A 25,888-nucleotide genomic window follows, 5' to 3' on the forward strand; every position below is an offset into this window, starting at 1 on the left:
ATATTATTCATCATACTTATGTATCTGCCACTATAATTAACAGTTCTCTGTTATTCTTTCCACTTTGGGTTTGGCAGTAGAAATTTCATTACTAGATAAGCTTGTTTTAATTCAGATAAAACTAAGGTAACTTCTAAATGCATAAGAACGTGGTTATTCAGACTCAGGATGGTGATAAATCCTTAGCTTGTATTTGCTGAATATTTAATAATCTCCATAAGGAGAGCTAACCTTGCAAAAGATATATTAAAATTCTCCTGCATTTTCATATTTGGGAGGTTTTAGTTTTTTAAGTTTTGCCTTAGGTATCATTTTTGTAAACCTAAAACATTAGAGCAATACTATCTGATATTCCTAATTCTTTACACAATACTAAGAGAAGTTTTGTTGTTGTTTTTTTAAAAAAGGCACACAACTGGGACAAAAAGACTCTATGCTATACCCTTCTCTCTGTGTGTTCTGGTGCCCAAGTTTCCTTACCCGTCTTGGCAAGCAGTTGTAGATACATGTCGAAATGAGCCTGCTTTCTTGCTAAATGGAATTCCAAAAGCTTAAATGATGGGCTTCATAAATTAATTTACTCTTAATTCAAATGACTTCATGTAACATCTTCCTGAGATACCATGAAATCTTTTTTTAATTCTTTATTGCTGAAAGTATTACATGTGTCCCTTTTCCGCCCAGTGTCCCCAACCTTCAAACCCCCCGCCCCGCTCCCACGCCCCCCCCCCACACACAGTCTGTGTCCATTGGTTATGCTTATATGCATACAAGTTCTTTGGTTGATCTCTTACTCCCCACCACACCCCACCTCACCCCCCACCCCCCTCTGCCTTCCCTCTGAGGTTTGATGGTCTGTTCTGTGATTCTGTGTCTCTGGATCTATTTTTGTTCATCAGTTTATGTTGTAATCTTAAATCATGATGAAATGATATATTTGAATCTATTTTTAAATAGTCAGCATCATCATAATAAAAACAATTAAGTGTGAAGAGAACTATAGGTATGTAACTCAAATTCAATCCAAAGCCCAAGACTAGTTTCCTCAATCTGGAGAAATGTACTCCAACAAGAGCAAGAAGTCTCCCCTTGAGGGTCAGGAATCCTATTACTTTTGATTTTATACCCCAAGGCCTTTACACAGTCACTGGCAAATAGCAGATGATCAATAAAGCAAAATTTAAAGAAACTCATTTCTCTGAATAGACCTTTGTGTTTTTTGTCAATTTTGTTGTTGTTTTGGAAGGGCTGGGAGAAGGGTGTGATAGAGGCAAGAAGGGAGGTGGATTGGAAAAGACCACCATGGCAGAAACAAGCTAACAGTGAAAAACCCACTGAAGAACCTAGGAATGAATCACAAGAGTGCACTGAGGAGACAGGATGGATGGGGATCTGCCATAGCCAGGCCTCATCATGACAGTATTCTCCCCCATCTGTGCTTCCCTTAACCAGAGAAAAGGCAACTTGCTATTTTAGCCTCTTCAGAAAAATGGAGTGGGCACAATCTTTCACGTGGCTCATCTCTGAAAGCTCAGACTATTTAAATTGATTTGCATATAATAACTATTTACTTAATTAACAAGCTCTCAGCCAGTTTGTCCTTTTAACCGTTAACAAGAATTATGTAAGATTCCTTTTCAAAGGAAAATAAATTTTCCCAAATAGGGCCTATTGCTAACAACAAACACGATTTTCCACATGGTTTCTGCACTGAAATTTAAATTGGTTCCATGATTGGGAAGGAGAAATTCTTTGGGTTCGAAAGCTCAGAGAAATGGAGAAATCTAAGATGCATCTATCACTGAAAACACAGAATTTTTAAATTTAAGTTTATCCTTAAGACTAACATCTTTAGTAAAAATTTTAAAAGCAACAAGAAGAGAAAAATAAAGCAAAGCTGTACATTCCCCACAAAGGTGGAAGTTAACCTTAAAATAAAATAAAGCACAGTGTTTAGGATTACAAATGCTTTATTTAATAGGCTAGCAGAAACCTATCAAAATGTATTGCTTACTATTCATTAAGAACTTTCCCTTGTGGTTCAAGAAGAAAAAAGCCAAACCAGCCAATTAATCTATGAATAAAAATACTTTAAAATCAACTTAATGGAATATATCAAGTTCCAAATTCAAAAGACCTTTTACTCTAGTCACAAAATGATTCAGGTACTCAAGGGATAAAGTGAACGGATGTAGTAAGTAAATGATCCTAAAACCAAAACGCATCCTTCTCTCAGGACAGCAGATGAACAAGTCATTTGGACCTGCCCACTGCCCACTGCCCACTGCCCACTGCCCACTCACCAGATGTCTGACTTGGTGTCGTAGCCTTGGTGTTTCAGAGCCTCCGGACTCATATAATGGGGCGTTCCGGTTAGAGTGGTGGCTAAATCACAGGATCCCATCAGGAGTCGAGAAACTCCAAAATCCCCTTGAAATAATAGCAATTAATCTTTATGAATATTTTAAGACAATGAAAATCAGCCCTGGAAATTAACAACAGAGTATCTAATTTGACAATTTTAATATGCAATGATTCATACCATTTTAAATGGAAGAAAAGGAATATGATATATTTTACATTATACAATGCTGGTGAATAGCTTTACAAACAAGCCCTATAGGAGAAAGATGATTTTGAGCCAGTAAAGTAAATTATGTAAACCAATTTTTTTTTTTGGGGGGGGGGGAATTGTGGAGAGCCAGCAACTTTAAATAAAAAGCTATTTCAAGTCTGAATAACAACAAACAGAATGATTTTGAAAGAGCTGAATATAATGACTTGCAATTTCATCTGCGGGTGGTGGGGAGAGTTTGTTCTTCATTTGCAATAAAGAAAATTTTTAAATAAAATACTTGAGACTTTTCAAGAACATGACTATAAAATTTGAATCCATCAGCTTCTCTATATTTGCCTAATAGCTACATGCTCTTATACCTTTCCTCTCTAAGAACATCTTGCAGATTAAACAATCCAGTAGCAGTTATGAGTGGAGGTATAGTTCTGAAGGAGAACTAAAGTTAACAAAGCCATTATATCAACATTTTAATTCTGTGTGACAACTGTCAATTGCTTTGTGATAAAATAAAGAGGGAAAACCTGTAGTAACTAATCAAACTAGTAAAAACAAGTTGAACCACTTGCAAAGCCTCTGGTATGTAGCAGGAACTCAAAAAATGCTAGTTGAATCTACAAAGTATGTAGCAAATGTCTTATACTTTAATTTATAATCAGAAACAAAATAATTGGGTTTAACTGGCCCCAACCAAATAAAAACAAAAATTTGAGAATTTTAAATAAACCAACATTTTCTCTGATACTCCTAGGTACTATATACAATTTGATATGTTGATAGCATCTAAATAGAATACTTCCCATGTTTCCAGAATAAATACTTTTAAAAATCTTACCAATTTTAAGTAGATTATTTTTCAGAAATATATTTTTTGATTTTAAGTCTCGATGAAGTATCCTCCTAGAAAAAGTTAAAAAGGATATACATTATGGTGAGTGAAATAAGCCAGTCAGAGAAAGTTAAATATCACATGATCTCACTCATTTGTGGAATATAATGAACAACATAAACTAATGAACAAAAACAGATCCAGAGACAGAGAAGCATCGATCAGACCATCAAACCTCAGAGGGAAGGTAGGGGAGGGTGGGGGTAAGGGGGAGAGATCAACCAAAGGACTTGTATGCATGCATATAGGCCTAACCAATGGACACAGACACCAGGGGGGTGAGGGCATGAGTGGAGGGAGAGGAAGGCAACGGGGGAGGGGGGGATAAGGACACACATGTAATAACTTAATCAATAAAGAATAAAAAGGATATACAATTTCATGCAAAATGTGAAATTTTAAAATCTTACTACACATAATATATTTGGGTGGCCCTGGCAGGCTAGCTCAGTTGGTTAGAGCATCGTCCCAATATACCAAGGTTGCAGGTTCAATTCAGGATGAAGGCACATATAAGAATCAATGAATGAATGCATAAATAAGTAGAACAACAAATGAATCTCTCTCTTTCTCAACCTCTCTCTCTCTGCCTCTCTCTCTCTCTCTCTGCCTCTCTCTCTCTCTATTAATAAATAAAAAATTAAAAATATATATGGGTGTATGTGAAGTAATTCACACATAAATACATATTCCCAAAGATATATATTTAAATGTTTAAAAGCAACAAAGCCACAACAATTTCTTATTTCCCTAAGGAAAGAGAGTTTTTAAAAACCAGGTTTCAAGTCAGGAGAACGTGTAATTGGGGGAAAAATGAGATGGTTTCAACTACTTCAACAGGCCAGATGCTACTATGATTTGGTAGCATGATCTACATAGTATTATATCCAGTAATCATATATTCAGTTTTAGACTAGTTATCACAAAGCTTTATAGTCTGTTATATATAATCTATTTTTTAAGCTGCTTCTGTTACTTGCAATTAAAAGCATCTTAAGTTGATTCACTTGGTCCCTGCAGCTGTTGATAGATCCAAGGAGAGGGTACTGGTCTCTTACAGCTACAAGTACCCAAGGAGTCAAACAGTCTAAGGGTTTAGATTTTGGAATAGTGATATAGGGAGCCTACCCAGAACCCAGCTACTATACAATGGGAATAAGTAATACATGCAAGAGAAACTTACTGAAGACTCCTAGGCCAGACAATAGAAGATGAGTTACAGATAATAATACATTAATAGCCCTCATGTGTGTGTGAATATATTATTCAGTACTAGATATTTTAAGAAAAAGGCAAACAATATGTTAGGAAGCAGTTATGAGAACTAGCTGGTGCCATGGTGATAGAATAAAAAATTCTATGCAACAGACCAGCTATCAAAATATTTTGGTGAATTTTTTTTAAGTCTCTTTTATTGACTTTGTGGTTACAGAAAGCAAAAATAGTTCCAGCAAGGAAGTCTTTTTTTTTTTTTTTTCTTTTTTTTTTTCTTTAGGGGAAAATCTTGTTTTTTTTTTTTTTGTTTTTTTTTTATTGCTTAAAGTATTACAAAGGGTATTACATATGTATCCATTTTATCCCCCCGCCCTAGACAGTCCCCTAGCCTCCCCTATCACCCAGTGTCTTATGTCCATTGGTTATGCTTATATGCGTGCATACAAGTCCTTTAGTTGATCTCTTACCCCCCTACCTCCTGCCCCCCAACCCTCCCCGGCCTTCCCGCTGCAGCTCGACAATCTGTTTGAGGCAGCTCTGCCTCTGTATCTATTATTGTTCAAAAGTTTATAATGGTCTCTATTGTCCACGAATGAGTGAGATCATGTGGTATTTTTCCTTTATTGACTGGCTTATTTCACTTAGCATAATGCTCTCCAGTTCCATCCATGACGTTGCAAATGGTAAGAGTTCCTTCCTTTTTACAGCAGCATAGTATTCCATCGTGTAGATGTACCACAGTTTTCTAATCCATTCATCTACTGATGGGCACTTAGGCTGTTTCCAAATCTTAGCTATGGTGAATTGTGCTGCTATGAACATAGGGGTGCATATATCCTTTCTGATTGGTGTTTCTGGTTTCTTGGGATATATTCCTAGAAGTGGGATCACAGGGTCAAATGGGAGTTCCATTTTCAGTTTTTTAAGGAAACTCCATACTGTCTTCCATAGTGGCTGCACCAGTCTGCATTCCCACCAGCAGTGCACGAGTGTTCCTTTTTCTCCACATCCTCTCCAGCACTTGTCGTTTGTTGATTTGTTGATGATAGCCAGTCTGACAGGTGTGAGATGGTACCTCATTGTTGTTTTGATTTGCATCTCTCGGATGATTAGTGACTTTGAGCATGTTTTCATATGTCTCTTGGCTTTCTGGATGTCCTCTTTTGAAAGGTGTCTATTTAGGTCCTTTGCCCATTTTTTGATTGGATTGTTTATCTTTCTTTTGTTAAGTTGTATGAGTTCCCTATAAATTTTGGAGATTAGGCCCTTATCAGATATGTCATTGGCAAATATGTTTTCCCACACAGTGGGTTTTCTCGTTGTTTTGTTGATGGTTTCTTTTGCTGTGCAGAAGCTTTTTATTTTGATGTAGTCCCATTTGTTCATTTTTTCTTGAGTTTCAAGTGCCCTAGGAGTTGTATCAGTGAAGAAATTGCTTTGGCATATGTCTGAGATTTTCTTGCCTTTGGATTCTTCTAGAATTTTTATGGTATCCTGTCGTACATTTAAGTCCTTTATCCATTTTGAGTTTATTTTTGTGTATGGTGTAAGTTGGTGGTCTAGTTTCATTTTCTTGCATATATCTGTCCAATTTTCCCAGCACCATTTATTGAAGAGACTATCTTGGCTCCATTGTATGTTCTTGCCTCCTTTGTCAAATATTAATTGAGCATATTGGTTCGGGCCGATTTCTGGGCTCTCTATTCTATTCCATTGATCTATATGCCTATTCTTGTGCCAGTACCAGGCAGTTTTGAGAACAGTGGCTTTGTAATACAACTTGATATCTGGTATTGAGATCCCACCTACTTTGTTCTTTTTCAGGATTGCTGCAGCTATTCGGGGTCTTTTTTTATTCCAGATGAATTTTTGGAAAGTTCGTTCTAGATCTCTGAAGTATGCTGTTGGTACTTTAATGGGAAGTGCGTTGAATTTATAGATTGTTTTGGGTAGTATGGACATTTTGATGATGTTGATTCTACCAATCCATGAACACGGTATGTTCTTCCATCTGTTTATGTCTTCCTCTATGTCTTTTTTCAACGTCCTGTAGTTTTCTGAGTAGAGGTCTTTTACCTCTTTAGTTAAGTTTATTCCTAGGTAGCTTAGTTTTTTCGGTGCAATGGTAAACGGGATTGTTTTTATAATCTCTCTTTCTGAAAGTTCTCTATTGGTGTATAGAAATGCCTCAGATTTCTTGGGGTTAATTTTGTATCCTGCTACATTGCCAAATTCATGTATTAAGTCTAGTAGCTTTTTGATGGAATCTCTAGGGTTTTGTATGTATAATATCATGTCGTCTGCAAATAAGGACAGTTTTACTTCCTCTTTTCCAATTTGGATGCCTTTTATTTCTTCTTCTTGCCGAATTGCAATGGCTAACACTTCCAGTACTATGTTGAACAGGAGTGGTGAGAGGGGGCATCCCTGTCTTGTTCCTGTTCTTAGGGGAAATGGTGTTAGTTTTTGTCCGTTGAGTATGATGTTGGCTGTGGGCCTGTCATATATGGCTTTTATTATGTTGAGGTATGATCCTTCTACTCCCACCTTGCTGAGAGTTTTTATCAAAAATGGGTGTTGAATTTTGTCAAATGCTTTTTCTGCATCAATTGATATGACCATGTGGTTTTTTTCTTTCAATTTGTTTATGTGATGTATCACGTTTATTGATTTGCGGATATTGTACCATCCTTGCATCCCTGGGATAAATCCTACTTGGTCATGGTGTATGATCTTTCTGATGTACTGCTGGATCCGATTTGCTAAGATTTTGTTGAGGATTTTGGCATCTATGTTCATGAGGGATATTGGCCTGTAATTCTCTTTCATTGTGTTGTCTTTACCTGGTTTTGGTATTAGGGTGATGCTGGCTTCATAGAATGAGCTTGGAAGTGTTCCTTCCTCTTGAATTTTTTGTAGTAGTCTGAGGAGGATAGGTTTTAGTTCTTCCTTGAATGTTTGGTAAAACTCCCCTGTGAAGCCGTCTGGTCCTGGGCTTTTGTTTGATGGAAGCTTTTTGATGACTGCTTCAATTTCTTCCATAGTTATTGGCCTGTTGAGATTTTTAGATTCTTCCTGATTGAGTTTTGGAATGCTGTATTTTTCTAGGAATTTGTCCATTTCCTCCAGGTTGTCTAGTTTGTTGGAGTAAAGCTGCCCATAGTATTTTTTAACAATCATTTGTATTTCTGTGGGGTCTGTTGTTATTTCGCCTCTATCGTTTCTGATTTTATTTATTTGGGTCCTCTCTCTCTGCTTCTTGGTGAGTCTGGCTAGAGGTTTATCAATCTTGTTTATCCTTTCAAAGAACCAGCTCTTGGTTTCATTGATTTTCTGTATTGTTTTTTTGGTCTCTATGTCATTTATTTCTGCTCTAATCTTTATTATCTCCTTCCTTCTGCTCACTCTGGGGTTTTCTTGTTGCTCTCTTTCTAATTCTTTGAGTTGTAGAGTTAGATGATTTACTACCATTTTTTCTTGTTTTTTGAGATAGGCCTGTAGAGCTATAAACTTCCCTCTCAGGACTGCTTTCAATGTGTCCCATAGGTTTTGGATTGTTGTGTTTTCATTGTCATTAGTTTCCAGGATGTTTTTAATTTCTTCTTTGATCTCATTGGTAACCCAATCAATATTTAGTAGCATGCTATTCAGCTTCCAGGTGTTTGAGTATTTTGGGTTGTTTTTATTGTAGTTTATTTCTAATATTATGCCATCGTGGTCTGCGAAGACGCTTTTTATGATTTCAATCTTCTTGAATTTGGGGATACTTTGCTTGTGACCCAATATGTGGTCTATTTTTGAATATGTCCCATGAGCACCTGAGAAGAACGTATATTCTCTGGCTTTGGGGTGAAGTGTTCTGAAGATGTCTATTAAGTCCATCTGATCTAGTGAGTCATTTAGGATTGCTGTATCTTTGCTGGTTGTTTGTCTATAGGACTTATCCAGTGCTGTCAATGGTGTATTAAAGTCCCCTACTATGATTGTATTGTTGTCGATCTCTCCTTTGATATTTTCCAGGAGTTTTTTTATGAATTTGGGTGCTCCTACATTGGGTGCATATATGTTTACCAGGGTTATATCTTCTTGTTGTATTGATCCCTTTAGTATTATGAAGTGGCCTTCCTTATCTCTTGTTAAGGCCTTCACTTTGAGGTCTATTTTGTCCGATGTAAGTATTGCTACCCCAGCTTTCTTTTCCTTTCCATTTGCCTGAAAGATATTTTTCCATCCTTTCACTTTCAGTCTGTGTGAGTCCCTTCTAATGAGGTGGGTTTCTTGTAGACAGCAGATGTATGGGTCATGTTTTTTTATCCATTCAGCCACTCGATGTCTTTTGGTTGGAGCATTTAGTCCGTTTACGTTTAAAGTTATTATTGAAAGGTACTTGTTTGTAGCCATTTCTTTTTGTGTGTGTGTGTGGCTGTTTTCTTTCTGAGCTTTTTATTTCTTCTTTTTATACCAGTCCCTTTAGCATTCCTCCAGCAAGGAAGTCTTATCATCTACGTGGTTAATATCCTTTCCTTTGAAGCATATAAAAATCAAATATAAGAAATAACAAGGCGACAAGTAATATAGGCAACTTAGAGAACATCTACCTTCTAAAAAGTTCAAAGTAGCTCTCCATCCATTATCTCCGATGTCTCACGCCATTTCTATGGAAGTGGTGGGTCCCTCTCATGATGCCCAAGAGAATTAAGTGTGACCTGGTTAAGGTCAGATGGAACCTGTGTTCAGACACATGGTAGAGCTCCTGCTTCCATCTCCTCTACCAGGCCATTTTCTACACCCTCTCGCCTTCAGAACCACAGCAGAGTAAAGAACAGTCTGTGGAGATAGGTAGAGCAGGTGTTTCTCAGGGCCCCGACCCGAGGCAGGGCTGTGGAGAAGGTATGGACAATGTACCCTTCATCTCTCCTGAAGCCCTTAATAGTTTCTGACACATCGGCTCCCTTCTCTAAAAGTCTGTCCTTTAGGTTGTAGGGTCTCAGGGTGGATCTCAAACTCTCCTTGTCAAAGATGCTGGCACAAGCAAGGACTCCTGGGTGATGCCTGGCTCGGGCAGCTGCCTGGCTTGTCTCTGCCACTTGGCCTTCGTCCTAGATTCTGAGGCACCTGTCTGGCTTCCTCATTGTTGCTGTGGCTCCCATGACCAGGAGGAGCCCTCTGTGTTGTAAGTCAAGGGTAGAGTCGGGTCCTCCTCCAACGTAGCTATTGCCAACACAGAAAGAGTTGCCTATACCTGGCACTGGGGTGGAGTCTCCTTGAAAAAAGTGCCCTGAGAACATCCTCAAGAAATGGGTACCAGGCAAAAGCAGGAATCTCCAGTAACACGACCCCACAACTTCCTTAGCTTTTCCATCTTCAAACCTAAGGTAGCAGACCTCCACCTTCTGACATATTTCCTGACCTGGATTCACAAGTAGGGCTTTTCCCTGGGAGTCTCACTACATTAAAAATAACCTCCTCATGCCACCTTTCCGGGAATATTTAACCATTCCAACACAGAACTGGCTGGGAGGTGTGTGGGACGCTAGTCACCTCCGGAAAGGTGTCTTGGTCCTGGTTTCTGCTCCCCTGTGAAAGCACCCAGATCAGGAAGCCTCAATGTCACCAGAAAATGGGTTTTCTGCATAGAGGCTGTTGTTCATTTTTTTAAAATCTAGGCTAACTGAACTTCAACAAAAATTATTTGGGGAGGGGGCGTTGTTTGTTTGCTTTGTTTTGTGGTTTCTGTGTTAGCACAGGGGAAAAAAAAGAAAAAAGATGAACAAGACATTGTCTCTGTCCCCAGGTAGTTCCCTTTCGCCCAATTCTGCTGTGGCTTCCAGAAAAGATGATGTTTCAGATTAGACAACTGATTGGACCAAAGAGGGAAAAGGCTATTATAGGATTGCACTTTCAGAGAGAATAGGGTTCTAGTTTTATCCAAGGTTCCAAAGTCCCTCAAATACTGGACCAGCCCAGGAATCCTGGGGGAGTCAGTAATGAGCCTCAGAACATAAACACCTTTAAGGAAACTTAGAGCTGTCTGTGCACCAGAGGTTCAAGCCCACGGGGAGGAAGGAGTTTGTGTTACATTCTCAAGATAGCTTTTAATGAACTGTGAATATTCACAGTTTCAACATTATTATTTATGAGTGTATGGATTTAGAATATTATTAATGTATAAATAAACCAAATTATAGTAAGTACAAGAATTCTCCAAAGGAGTCAAAAAAATATCTTCATTTCTTCTGTAACATCATTCTTAGTTTTTCTAGGATCTTCTTCATCTCCTCTGCTGCTACACTGTAATAGGGGTCTCCAAAGAAACAGACCTATAAGAGATAGATAGAGATAGATAGAGCTACAGCTAGAGATAGAGAGAGAGATAGACAGAGACAGAGACAGATTTATCATGAGGAACTGGCTCACACAATTATGGAGGCTGAGAAGGTCCGAGATCAGCAAGCTGGAGATCCAAGAAAGTGGGTGGTGTAATTCAGCCTGAGTCTACAGGCCTGAGAATAAGGGGAGTTTCTGGTCTGCAAACAGAGTCATATGTTCACACTACTTTGCATCTGCTGCTTTCACCCAACATCATGTCTCTCAGATTTATATCAATTGTGTATTCTGTTATTCTTGTTTTTGTTGTTTTTTTTAGAATTACATCAACTTTTAAAAATAATTTTTTTAATTTGTTGATTTTAGAGAGAAAAGGAGAGAGAGAGAGAGAGAGAGAGAGAGAGAGAGAGAGAGAGAGACAGCGAGCTCACTGATTTGTTGTTCTACTTATTTATGCATTCATTGGTTGATTCTGATATGTGTCTTGACCAGAGATCAAACCTGCAACCCTGGCATATTGGGACAACACTCTAACCAACTGAGCTACCAAGCCAGGGCTGTGTATTCTGTTTTTATTCCACATTAAAATTCCATTGTTTGAAAATACCAAAAGTTATTTAACCATTTGCTGTAAATGACATTTCTTAGTGTTTGGGCTATTAAAAATAAGCTTTCTATACACATTTTTGTACATGTCTTTTGTTGGACACAGGTACTCATTTTCTTTCTGAGGAACAGAATTACTGGGTCACAAGGTATTTGAATGTTTAGCTTTGGAGTTATTATTGAACATTTTTCCAAAGTGTTTACACCCTAGCAGCAATGTAAGAGAGTTCCAGTAGCTCCAAATCCTTGCCAACACTTGCTATTGTCAAGAGTTGTTGTTGTTTTTTTAGCCCTTCTGGTGGCTATGCCCTCACTTCTACATTGAATTACAACCAGAAACAACAACATTACATGGGGCTTAACAGTTTGAAAACTTTTAAATGTATAGTATCTCAATGCATATTCCCTAAAGCCCTATAAACAAGCAGAGAGCATCCCATTATTATCCCTATTTTATAGTTGAGGAAACAAAGGCTCCGAGAGGTTAAGTAGCTTACCCAGGACCATAACATACATGGGAGAGGTTCTCAATCCTGTAGTTTCACAATGACACACAGTTTAGAGTTATTTGGGTCCATGTTTTATCTCTGCTAGTTTACTAACAGCAATCTGAAGTTAGGCCTTATTTTTAATGTATCATTATTTAATAAACAAAAATTGAAAATTTCTTATTTATATATAAAAACTTTACAATTGGTTATAATAATATAATGAATAAGAAGCACCATCATTTGTAATCTGAATCAAAGGATGGTATTTCAGATTCATAAATATCCAAATATTTAAGCTTCATTTAATGGCTTTCTTGGAATTTTGAAGGATTTGAAAAAAAATTAAATCCTCTCTCTTAGGGATTATTTTAAACTTCTTTATTTTAACTAGTACTAAGTAGAACCAAATATATCAAAATATTTGGGTTCCTAAATGAAGCAGACTTCAGGATTTTTTGGGTTTTTTTTTTTGTTTTTGTTAATCCTCTCCTGAGGATATTTTTTCCATTGATTTTTAGAGAGAATTTTGGGGAGGGAGGAAGAGGAAGAGGAAGAGAGAGAGAGGAAGAGAGAGAGAGAGAGAGAGAGAGAGAGAGAGAGAGAGAGAGAGAGAGAGAGAGAAGGAAGGAAGGAAGGAAGGAAGGAAGGAAGGAAGGAAGGAAGGAAAGAAGGAAGGAAGGTCAATGGGAGAGAGACACATTGATTGGTTACCTCCCAAATGTGCCCCAACCTGGGCCTGGGATTGAACCTGCAACCCAGGTACGTGCCCTTTACCAGCAATTAAACCCCTGGGCCACACCGGCCAGGGTACCAGATTTCAGTTTTATATTTTGCACACAAAATACCAAAGGTAGCATCTTTATATGTGTTGTTTTCCTTATGTATAAGGTAATAAATATGCCATGGAATAATAAAGAAAATAAATACTACAATATCAACTGTATGTATGTACATGAATGTCCTACATTAAGCAGCGTTGAGTAGTTTATTAAAAGACTAGAGGCCTGGTGCATGAAATTTGTGCACATGGCAGAGGGCCCTCAGCCTGGCCTGCACCCTCTCGCAATCCGGGATCCCTTGGCATCCCATAGGGATCGGGCCTAAACCGGCAGTCAGACATCCCTCTTGCAATCTGGGACTGCGGGCTCCTAACTGCTCACCTGCCTGCCTGCTTGATCATCCCTAACCACTCGCCTGCCTGCCTGATAGCCCCTAACCGCCTCTGCCTTGGCCCCCGCCACCACGGCTTCATCAGGAAGGATGTCCAGAATGATGTCCAGAAGGTCATTTGGCTGTTCGGTCTAATTAGCATATTATGCTTTTATTATTATAGATTATTTTATATTCTTTTATTATTATCTCTTTGGATAGTTTTACATCAATCAAAAGATTGCAAGGGGCTGTCAATAAGTCAGTGGCTCTCTGTATCCTGGAGCATGTTTTTTCAGAAGGGTCACAGCAAAGCACAGAATAGTCCAATTACCTTTTATGAGATCAGAAACCACAGGCAACACATTTGAATTATCTGATATCCATGGGTAGGCAGACCTCGGTGTGCCCTATAAATTTCTACTTTTGTTCAAGAAGAGTGTCACCACATGTTCTGCCCACTCTTAAGCTGAAAGCTAACAGAGACATCTCATAATACCTACTTGTATTTGTCTATGTGTGTACATCTTTTCAAGTGTGTTCATACCACTGTATGGGTCTGTAAAACATTTTAACATCTACAGCTTCTTATTTAAAAGTTTTAAAATACATTTTTGAAACAGAGACTGTAAATACAAATTATAGACAACTGAACTCATAAAACATACCTTGACCTTCTTTATCAGGTACATCACATCAAACTGACTTTTGGTCTGAATACCAAACGATATCTTTTGCCTCAACTACTTAGTTTGCCTTGAGAAGTAAACTCCACTAAATGTGCACAGACACATTCCAAGGTGACCATGCAATGCATTTATGGCATCCTAGGGTATTTATAGCTTAAGCTGCTGCAGGTATAATAAATTCATAGCATGCTAGAGGTATCTGGAAATCACTTGTAATTCACAGGATATGATCAGGTATCGGAAATGTGTTTAATATAATTTTGTCTTGTATTCAATGCCAACTTGATTTCTAGAACAACAACTAAGAAAATGCTTTTCAAGTAAATCTTCTAATATAATCATTCAACAGTTTTCTCAAGAAAAAGTATATTATAGATGTTGAACTATAGTCATTTACCTTTTGGTCTTGCTTTCTTTCAGTCCTACCCCCCAAAATTTCATTTCAAACAGACATGACTGTTTTAAAAAGTCCTGTCCCTCAGTAACAAAGAACATACCGTTCATGCATGTAGTCAACTCCCAGCAGCAGCTGGATAAACCATTCTATTACTTGACCGTCTGAGAAGGTTTTTCCAGCTTCTTTATATTCCTGAATTTTACAGTCCAGGTCTCGGCCCTGAAACCAAACAGCATAATTTATCATATTTTTTTCAGTTAATATTTTAAAATCAAACTCTCTCAAATATAGTTAATACACAGCAGTCGCTATTGTTATAAGAAAGTGAGGGCATAAGGTAACTCTGTAACTATCACTGACGAAGGTTTGCTTCCTCCAGTCACCTCTGCACATTTCAGAGAGGAGCTCAGCTCTTGCCCCTGTCCATAGATACTAAATAAACTGTTTTCATTGCTTTAAGTAAATGTATGGCTTATCTTTGACATCACTCAAAGACAAAACCGTTCTAAAGGTTTTTTGTTTTTATTACATTACCTCAATATTACTTTAACATTTATTTTTAATGCATTTCGCAACATTATATATGTACCCACATAAAACTAGGAATAACTTTACTTATACTTAGAATTTTACATAACTATAGAACCCTAACATGTATACAAATTAAAACTATAAAGCCAGCAAAAATTCAAACTAACGATATTAATATAAAGCAATGCTGTTCTGGTGAAAGTAAATTGGTGCTTACATTGTGCATATAGTGCTGGCTGCTGGAGTATAGGTTCTCTTCACTGCCCAGACTGACCTGTTCCTTGGAATAACTTAGCTCTCCTTTTCTCTATTTAACTAGAGCAAAACTCAGCAATCCAGCAACGTTGATTTATGTGGGGTCCAGACACATCATTTAGTCCAGGGGTCCTCAAACTACGGCCCGCGGGCCACATGCAAATACAAATATTGTATTTGTTCCCATTTTGTTTTTTAACTTCAAAATAAGATATGTGCAGTGTGCATAGGAATTTGTTCATAGTTGTTTTTTTTAAACTATAGTCCGGCCCTCCAACGGTCTGAGGGACAGTGAACTGGCCCCCTGTTTAAAAAGTTTGAGGACCCCTGATTTAGTCAGTCTCTGTCCTACCACTCATAAAAGGATAATACCTGGTGCCCAAATGAATCGTGATCACAAATAACAAACATCTAAAATTGCCCGGCGGAGAACGATGTAAGACCATCCTGATTATGCTTATCTTAATGTATTTCACCCACCACAGAAATAAGAACACAAAATGTGTTTCTCTTAGAAAACCCCTATACCTGACCCCTTTTCCCTTAAAACACCAACATATTAGAGACAATTCAAGAACTGTTCCTCTTAAGAAAAGGATGGGTTAAATGCGATTGTGTTTTGTCCTTGGGGGAGGTCAACAACACAGGCCCCATGAAGAGGGGAGAGGTATATGTCACATTCATACGAGCATAAGAGCCAAACATTAAGCTACACACAGACTATTCCTGACAGAGCTGTTAGGTGCAAAGGAAAAGCATTTATAGGCAATTAAACAATCAAGAGGAAATTACTTCCAATCAAACAACGTGAAGTCAACAGAATCAGTGATTTGCAATGTATTTTTTATATCCTTTCAGTGCAACATGCAAATGTTTGCCTAGCATATTCTCTCCTTTGCACGAGGCACGAAAAGTCGAAATGGCATATCAAACCTTCACCTTGCACCCTTGTGCAAATTCAGTTTCCTACTGAATTTTTCTGGGCAAGGTGATCAAAATTTGCCGGAATTCACAAATACAGTGAATCCAATATTTGACTCCTTGTCAAAAAAACCATTGTTTCCTTCTCATTCTCCAAGCCTGTCTTTATATCGCCTCTTTTTTTAATTCTAGAGTTTATCAAAGTTAGATCACACAAGCTGTACTGTCATAATGTTTCATAAATTGAATAGAACAATTTTGACAATAGATTATTATAACATCCCGTGAAACCCTTCAGAAGAAAGGCAAGATACAAATGTATATATTTTCCTTTTCTATCCCAGGGGATTCTAGCAAACCTTCCTCTCCCCCCCCCCCCCCTCTCTCTCTCTCTCTCTCACACACACACACACACACACACACACACATGCGCGCGCCTGGCCGGAGTGGCTCAGTAGCTGAGTGTCGACCTATGAACCAGAAGGTACCTGTTCGATTCCAGGTCAGAGCACATGCCCAGGTTGTGGGCTTGATCCCCACTGTGGGGCATGCAGGAGGCAGCTGATCAATGATTCTCTCTCATCACTAATGTTTCTATCGCTCTCTTCCTCTCCCTTCCTCTCTGAAAACAATAAAAATATATCTTTTTAAAAATAAAAAAATAAAACAAAAAATCTCTTTTCAATATCCCATTTAGATTCTCTGAATATAATAAAACATCTCCAGTGGCAGAAAGATAATTATCTACATGGTGCTGTCTCCATCCTGAATAGCTTCAGATGAGGAGTGTCAGACAGGAAGAAAGGAAGGGAGGAAGGAAAGAAAGAAGGGAGGGAAGAAAGAAGAAATAAAAAGAAAAAGAAAAACTTGCCTTAAAGAAATATCAATGAAGCTTCCTGCTTCAACCTAATGTTTCCCACTGTAGGAAGGCCAGACATATAAGTACAGCCGTTCCTGTGACAATGGCCTTTGCATTGGCAGAGCACGTGTCCTGAGTGACATTTATTGTTAGTGTGACAATCACCTCCTTATGCTCTCTCCTCAAGTTGTGAGTACAAGTTGCTTGTCTGCTTCCTGAATTGATATTAAATGTGTGTGTAATTTCCTGTGCCTAAATATACGTATACGTATATGTATACGTATATGTATATGTATATATACTATTAAAAAATAGGGCCTTTAATAGTAAGTCTCTAAGTGCAATGTCAAAGGGAGCTACACAATCTCTCCCTTGCTCTCTGGGTAGAATCATATAAAGAAGGAACAGGCTAATTCTTAGTATTAAGCAAGGGTTGTGTTCAAATGAGAAGAAAGTCAAAAGATCAAATCAATCAGAAAGCTGGGTCTTATCCTCCTCAGGTTACCCTACAATTTTCACTTTGCAAGTTTATCTCCAAGAAAAACTATTTGTTTTGTATTTACTATGTTCTTTAATAAATACTCTGTAGATTATTTTCTTAGGATTTAATTAAGGTAATCAAGTCAATCACAGATTAAGACACAACAAATTATGTTTTTATATACCAAAGAAATACAATTTCTTGTGAAGCAGTCTGATTTCAACTCAGCAATATGAAAGCACTAATTACTTTTTTTCTGAGCCATCTTCCAAGTGAAAATCAAATGTTTTTGATAAAATGTCACACCTCAGTTTGAGAAACTCTTATTATAATATCTGCACATTATGTTTTCTTAATTTGCCTTTGAAAAATAGTTAATCCTTTTATCGCTATAAAAACTTTAATGAAAAGAATATTGACTTTAATTTGATAATGTTGCCCTGAGATAATATTACTGAGAAAAAAAATACTTTCTTCACTAATATTACCCTTGAAAGTTGCAATGAAAGCCTGATGTTAACTTCTAAGGTTTTGAAAATTTGTAAATCAAAATGTTCCATTTGATGGATTAATGGTATCTCCTCCCTATCCCCCTCCGAGTTAGGCAACATCAGATTGACTACAGTCTCTAAACTCCATCTCTGATTGCCATTAAAAATGTCTAAATCCCCAAAGGATTTGATTTAAAAAAATTAACTTTAAGTCACCAACAGAGGTACTTTCAACCAGTTTAAAAGGCCAAAGTAGAGCCTTCTCAGAAGCTTGAATACAACGAAACTGCAATGTTCAGAGCAAATACAAAGGACAAAGTAATCTCATGGTTTCAGAAGGAGCTTGAAAAATTATTCTTCGTTTTAAAATGAAAAAGCTGCCCCTTATTAATTCACTTAATCGACATCTTAAAATGGCCCCTCCCACTGTACATCTCCTTTAAATTAGCTCCGAATTCATCCTTTCAATGGACTTCAAAAGTTAGCATGCATACGAACCATCCAAGTGGCTTGTTTAAAATGCATATCCATAGGCCACACCAACAGAGACTCTAAGTAAATCCAAAGGGGAGCAAGGAATATGTACTTTTTTCGCAAGCATCCTGAGTTACTCTGGAACAGGTGGTCCATGGACCAACCACACTTAAAGAAAACACTGCTAGATAATAATACAGATATGCCACATACTTAATGTTTTATCCAAATTACTGAATAAAATGGTTTAATTTGAAAAAGTCCAAAGGTAAAAAAGTGTACTTGGGAAAGTCATGATTGAGTAAGAATCATTTTATAACGACACTTTTAAAAAGCCTGTGGCATTCCATTTAGGAAAACACCAATAAATGGAGGTGGGGGCAGGGAAAGAAGGTCCTCTGTCATTACATTGTAGAACCAGAAAACATCTCCTTAGAAGTTTGGAAGTTCACTGCAACTGAGTGCATGCTAAGTGGGGGAAACATCAAGCCATATAATGCGCTTAAAAAGCAAGGTCAGAAAATCCAGATCCTAAATAGTTATTAACAAATGCCAAGCGGTACCATAATGTTTATGGCTGCTAATATAAATGAGCATTCCTAGGTTTAGTTGCTAATGTTTTTATTAAACTTATTGGGTTGCATTGCTTAATAAAATGATATAGGTTTCAAGTATACAATTCTACAATACATCATCTGTATATGTGTTATGTGTTTACCACCCCAAGCTAAGATTTTTTTCAAGTTATTTTATAGTAAGTGTTCTTCCTGCTGAGGCAAATGTACATGAACGAGAATAAAATGGTAAAACTCACTTTTACTTTAAGCAGTGGTATGTAATAATACTTTCATCTACAAATCACTGGTCTTTTAAAAAGTAAACTGTTTGAAGTGGGTTATTCTGATTCTATTTTTGAATACTTATCCTATCTAATAAAAGAGAAAAATGGTAATTGGCGTACGACGATACCCTTTTCATTGGCTAATCAGGGCTATATGCAAATTAACTGCCAACTATGATTGGCAGTTAACTGCCAACTAAGATCGGCAGTTAACTGCCAACTAAGATTGGCAGTTAACTGCCAACAAGATGGCGGTTAATTTGCATATGTAGGCACAATGCAGGGAGGCAAAAGGGAAAGCAGGAAGAAGCCCCCTGCCACTGACAGTGATCAGAAACCCAGGGGGGAGCTAAGAGCTGGGGGGCAGGGCAAAGGCGGCCCTGGGGCCGCCTTTGCCCTGCCCTTCAGCCATGATTGGAGAATCAGGCGCTTTTGCCGCCCTGGCCAGTGATAGCAGGAAGTAGGGGTGGAGCCAGCGATGGGAGCTGGGCACGGTTGAAGCTGGCAGTCCCGGGAGCTAGGGGTCCCTTGCCTGGGCCTAAAGCGGAGCCCACGGTCATGGGGCTGCTGCAGCTGTGGGTCCCCGCTGCCCGGGCCGGATGCCTAGGCCAGAGGCATTGGGCCTGGGCAGGGGTGGAGCCTGCAACACGGGGAGCTGGGGGTCCCCTGCCCAGGCCTGACACCTCTGCCAGAGGCCTCAGGCCTGGTCAAAGGGCCGATCCGGTGATTGGTGATCGGAGGGTGATGAGGGTCAACTCCTCTGGCCGAAGCATCAGGCCTGGGTGGGGGGCGGAGCCAGGGATTGGGGGGATATGATGGTCCCCTTGCCCAGGCCTGAAGCCTGGGTCAGAGGCGTCAGGCTTGGGCGGGGGGTGGAGCAAGCGATCAGAGGGAGATGGGGGGCCCCTGCCCAGGCATGATTCCTGGGCCAGAGGCCTCAGGCCTGGGCGGGGGTCAGAGCCAGTGATCGGGGGGAGATGGGGGTCCCCTGTCCAAGCCTGACACCTCTGGCGGAGGCGTCAGGCCTGGGCAAGGGGCCAATCAGGCGATCGGAGGGTGATGGGGGTCTACGCCTCTGTCAGAGGTGTCAGGCCTGGGCAAGGGGCCGATCCTGCGATTGGAGGGTGATGGGGATCAACGCCTGAGGGCTCCCAGTATGTGAGAGGGGGCAGGCTGGGCTGAGGGACACCCCCCCACACACACACCCAGTGCACGAATTTCGTGCACCGGGCCCCTAGTATTTATATAAAGTCATATGCCAACTAAAGCCATACCCCAAATGCCTAAGTGCTACTGGGTTTATGAATTGCTTTATATTAGTGCAGTACTTCCTTTCTTTTAAATGAAACTTGTTTGCTTTTCATTTTTTTTTCATTAGCAATTTTAAGTAAAAATCAGTGGCTTTATTTTTTTAACTTTTTTTGATAAAAGGTTAAAATATTTCATAGTTTAAGCAAAGAAAATAAATGGAACAAATAAAATGACTTTAATTTTGGTACAAAAATCACGAACAGATTGATTTATGTGTATAAAAATGTGACACATTATTTACAGTCTTCCCTACTGAATAAACTTTAGACCATAATAGAATTGACATGGAGCAAATTCAAGGAGGCCTACCCACTCTGGGATGGAGCTGCCAGGGAAAACCAGAGGGCCTCATGGGCCACACCTCTCTGAAGGTCATGGTTAGGTCCCTCAATCAATTGGCAGCCATTCCAGCAAAGCCAACCACTGAAGACAGCCTCATGTGTGACAGCTACCGCTCACAGCAGGAAGGATGGTGTTTGTGTCCCCCAAAATATATATGTTGAGCCCCTAACCCTTGTGTAATAATATTAGGATGTGGGACCTTTGGGAGGTGATTAGATCATGAGGGTGGAGCCCTTATGAATGGAATTGTCTTTATAAAAGCAAGCCCGCAGAGCTCCCTCACCCCTTCCACCATGTGAGGACACAGCAAGATGACCGTCTATAGACCAGGAATCGGGCCTTCACCAGACCCTGAATCTGGATCCAGCAACTTGATCTCAGACTTCCAGCCTACAGAACTGTGAGACACAGATTTCTGTTGTTTATACGCCACTGAATCTATTGTATTTTGCTATCGATGCTTGAACAGACGAAGACAGATGGCCACTAATCCACGTCACAGTGATGAATATCAAGCATGTCTCTCATCCATAAACAACCAATTCTGGTTGCCGGAGGCCCCAGACAGAGTTTCAGGACTATAACAATGGCGTTGAAAGATAGAAAAAGGTTTGTCTCCAATTGTAGACCCAGAGCACAGCAAGTAGGATGTTGTAAGAATACTCTGAGAGCTAATTAGCCTGGTGGCTACATGTTACTGCCAAGTTCACTTGCAAGAGTCTACTTACACCCACTAGAGTTTTGAGATTGTAAAACTCAACCCACTTACTTGGTGTATTTAAACAGCTTTACATAAACAAGAAGCATAAGAGAAATTTCAAATGTTCTTTTTTATAATACAAACAGATCCTTGGCAAGTACTTGCCTAAAAGTTGCCATCAGACCCATTAGTGTTAAAAAATTTGCCTGCTTCCCTCCTTCTGGCATGAATCCCTACAGTAAAGGCTGCAAATAAAAAACTCAAAGAGGTAAAAATTACCTTGCCCTCTAAAGATGTCGGGAAAGGGGAGAAGGGAATAGCAATGAAATAAGGAACTAACAACTTCCATTACTGATGGTTTACTAGGTGCAAAGCACTGATGGCCACTTTTTCAACATCCATTATTTCAAATTGCTATAAAAACCTAACAGAATATGTGTTGTTACATTAGCTTGAGGTCAGGAAAATGTCAAGAGTAAAATAACTTGCTCAAGGACATGGACCAAGATTTGAACAGAAGTCAGTGTGATGCTACTAATCTCCTGCTGAGAGAAAATAATAATGTCATCATGTTAAAACGTGTGTGCAAATTGATATACAGGTTTACTTTTTAAAATATATTTTTATTGATTTCAGAGAAGAAGGGAGAGGGAGAGAGAGATAGAAACATCAATGATGAAAGAGAATCATTGATCAGCTGCCTCCTGCACGCCCCCAGTGGGGATAGAGCCCGCAACCCAGGCATGTGCCCTTGACCGGAATCGAACCTGGGACCCTTCAGTCTGCAGGCTGACGCTCTATCTACTGAGCCAAACCAGCCAGGGAATACACAGGTTTCTATGTTTATATATATCATGTAAACAAAAATAAAGAAACAGAATATAAATGAGAATAGGCCAAGGGACAGCTTCCGTGTACAGTGTGTACGTGTGCACTGTGGGATGGTTACCTCAGTCAAGCTGACTGACACATTCAATACCACACATAGTTACTTTTTTCTGAGGTGAGAGTACTTGAGATCTGCTCTTGTAACAAATTTCAGGTGTACAGTGTAATGTGATTAACTATGGTCACTGCATATTAGATCCCCAGACCTTGTTCATCTTATAACTGAAAGTTTCAGGCTTGATTAGAGTGGCTGGGTTGAAATTTGTGTTTAGTTTAGGGCAGTGGTCGGCAAACTGCGGTTCGCAAGCCACATGCGGCTCTTTGGCCCCTAAGTGTGGCCACGAAGTTTCAATCACACTGTCTGTGTGCGCCCGCACGTGGTATTTTGTGGAAGAGCCACACTCAAGGGGCCGCAGTTTGCCAACCACTGGTTTAGGGCCTCCTTTTGAAACACGTTTGGTTAACACTGATGATATGAATAATAAAACGATCTACCTCAACTCATTCATGTCCATGTAAAAGTAAATAATTGCATGCTTGAGAAGGTAGGAATAATGGACTATTCAGTTGACTCTATCTAAGTATTAAGAAGGGAATTAAAGTAACCTAAGTAAAAATTTTTAAAAACGGGTAGCTGCCTGGCTGGCATGGCTTAGTGGTTGAGTGTCGACCTATGGACCAGGAGGTCACGGTTCAATTCCTGATTGGGGCACATTCCCAGGTTGTGGGCTTGATCTCCAGTAGGGGGTGTGCAGGAGGCAACTGATAAATGATCCTCTCTCATCATTGATGTTTCTATCTGTTCCCCTCTCTCTCCCACTCTGAAATCAATAAAAATATTTTTTAAAAGGGGGTATAGCTTTTCCAATGCCCCTGCTCTGAGTGAAATTCAACATTCAAGCCACGTGATTGTCAGAAAAATCACTCCACCTCTCTGGGGTCCTATTTCCTCATCTATAAAATAGATGAGAATCCACTTCTCCTTGAAAAAGGATATGGGCATGGTAAGAGGATACAGAGGATACAGGGGTTAACCTGAAGAAGCTCCAACAGCCAAAGCTGGAATAATTTGAGCTATAGAATAATTAATGATAACATTGGTTGTATAGCCCACAGAATAAAAAACTTGTCTGAGTCCACGCTGATATAAATAAATACTTGAATAAATACACAAATGGAGGAGAAGGAATGGAAGGATAGCTCTTCCTTATAGAAGAATCCCAAGTTGTAAATGTGGAAAGAATGACAGAAATACATAATCACTATTAGGAAAACATCACAGTAAACATTACGCCAGATGCTAAAATCAGTGGAGGAAAATTTGAGGAGGAGCAGGATATTAACATGGACACCCTCAAAGTATCTTCCCCAAGATATTTATCCATTACAAAAAGGAAAAGAGTAGCTTTACAGTGGCGAGATTCAGCAGACAGAGCCTTAATCAAATCACCAAAGTTAAGATCACCAGGAAGAAAATACACTAACAGGCACCCTTTCATGTGACACACTGAGGGCACATCATCACTCCTGTGGTCGTCTGACCCAGAACACATAACTTCAATCTAATCATGAGAGAACATCAGATAAACCCAAACTGACAGACAGTCTACAAAATAATTTACCAACCAATAGCCTTCAAAAGTGTCAAGGTCATACAAAACAAGGCAGGAAAGGGAAACTGCCACAGATTAAAGGAGACTAAGGAGCTACAACAATTAAATGCAGTGTAAGGATCCTAGATTAGATCCTGGGAATAGGCAAAAGACACTAGAAGGGGAACGGGCAAAATATTAGGTTAAATAAGTTGTTAACATTAGGGAATGTGTTTAACTGCAAACACATTACAATTAAAGGTGAAGTATTAGGTTCCTAAATCATGGCCCATGCTTTTCTACTTCTGAGCCTTTTTTCACATTACTAGAGGCCCAGTGCACAAAATTAGTGCAAGGGGCTCGGCCCTCACAGCCTTGGCTTCATCCGGAAGGTCATCTGGAAGGATGTCTGGTCTAATTAGCATATTGTGCTTATATTATTATAGATTCCTTTTAACTGAAATGCCCTTGCCTCATCCATATCCCTTAACCTAACCCTTCCCATATATGATGCCAGCCCTTCCATGGTTCTTGCAGACCAAAGTCATTTCTCTCTACTCTTTTTTTTTTTTTTTTTTTTTTTTTTTTAATTTACTGCAAATGTCAAGCTTTATAAAGTCTACTATGTGGATATAGACAAGGTAGGGAATTTGGGCTCATTTGGTAGATACGAATGACTAGCTTCGGAAACTTGGCTCCCTTAGTGGTCCCCTGGCTCTAATTATGTGCTCTGGTGTCACCCAAGGCTAACCCCTTCCTAATTGAGGTGTCCCTTTCTCTGACTTTCTGAAAAGTTCATTTATTTCTTGCTGAGGTGCTCCTCACCCAAAATAGAGGCTCACCTTAGATTGAAAACCTTGTCCCCTCCAATTACACATCAGAACAATGACTCGTGTTTGCTGTTGCACCAACTGATTTAGTTTTTCTAATTATTCTGTTTTCACCATCTCAAAGAGTAAATATTTGTAGAATAAATGAAAGTGATGAAGAATTTAAAAATAATTCTTCTGATAATACATACCTTACCTTTGTCTGTGTGCATGTATATAAATATACAGTGTGTGTATTTTTTCACACTTTACAAACCACTTTGACATATAGTTTCCATTTGTTTTTATCCTAACAGTAATTCAATTAAATAAATACTCACTAATCACCCACCATGAACAATGAATGCACTCCTCCTCAGCACTGACCATTAAAGATTAAAAATCATGTTTCCTAGCCAGTGTGGCTCAGTCATTGAGCATGGACATATGAACCAGGAGGTCACAGTTTGAATTCCAGTCGGGGCACATGCCCAGGTTGCTGGCTTAATCCCCAGTAGGGGACATTCAGGAGGCAGCTGGTCAATGATTGTCTCGCATCATTGATGTTTTATCTCTTACTCTCTCTTACTCTCTGAAATTAATTAAATGTATAAAAAAGAAAAAATATATATAAAAGACATGGATTTTACCTGAGGTTTCTCCATCTGTGTGAGGGTGGAGAGTGGAAATAGTACAGTTACTTGTAACACACTGTGATAAGGGGTTTCCTACTTATAAGTGCTGTGAGAGCCCAGAAGAGAAATGCTAAATCTTGGGCTGCATCCCAATAGTGTTTATGAACCATGAATAGATAGGTTTAAGAAACACATACTGTTTCTAAAAGCAGCTGTAGATTCAGTGTCACTTTTAAAGATTTGCATTTTATCACAATAGTATCCACAAACATATGAAGGTTGGAAAATAACACGTACACATGAGGGAAATACTTTCATTTGGTCTATAAACAATGTTAATTGCATTTTTAGATTCACACTTTCTTTACTATTGTACAATTTTTACCAAGAGATAGGAACAATTGATCTTATTGCTAGTTT

The 25,888-nt window shown here is 39.0% G+C and overlaps 1 protein-coding gene across 2 annotated transcripts in view; it reads right to left on the reverse strand.

Moving 5' to 3' along the window:
* Positions 1-25,888, reverse strand: part of NEK11 (NIMA related kinase 11) — a 163,523-nt gene that overhangs the window by 98,716 nt on the left and 38,919 nt on the right. For both annotated transcript variants that reach the window (XM_059663988.1, XM_059663989.1), the window contains exons 4-6: positions 14,439-14,557; positions 3,411-3,475; positions 2,304-2,430 (exon numbers count right to left, since the gene is read on the reverse strand). In XM_059663988.1, coding sequence (XP_059519971.1) covers positions 2,304-2,430; positions 3,411-3,475; positions 14,439-14,557 — 311 coding nt within the window. The remainder of the gene's footprint in view (positions 1-2,303; positions 2,431-3,410; positions 3,476-14,438; positions 14,558-25,888) is intronic.

The sequence above is a fragment of the Myotis daubentonii genome, chromosome 14 (assembly GCF_963259705.1).
Source record: "Myotis daubentonii chromosome 14, mMyoDau2.1, whole genome shotgun sequence".
Lineage (NCBI taxonomy): Eukaryota > Metazoa > Chordata > Mammalia > Chiroptera > Vespertilionidae > Myotis > Myotis daubentonii.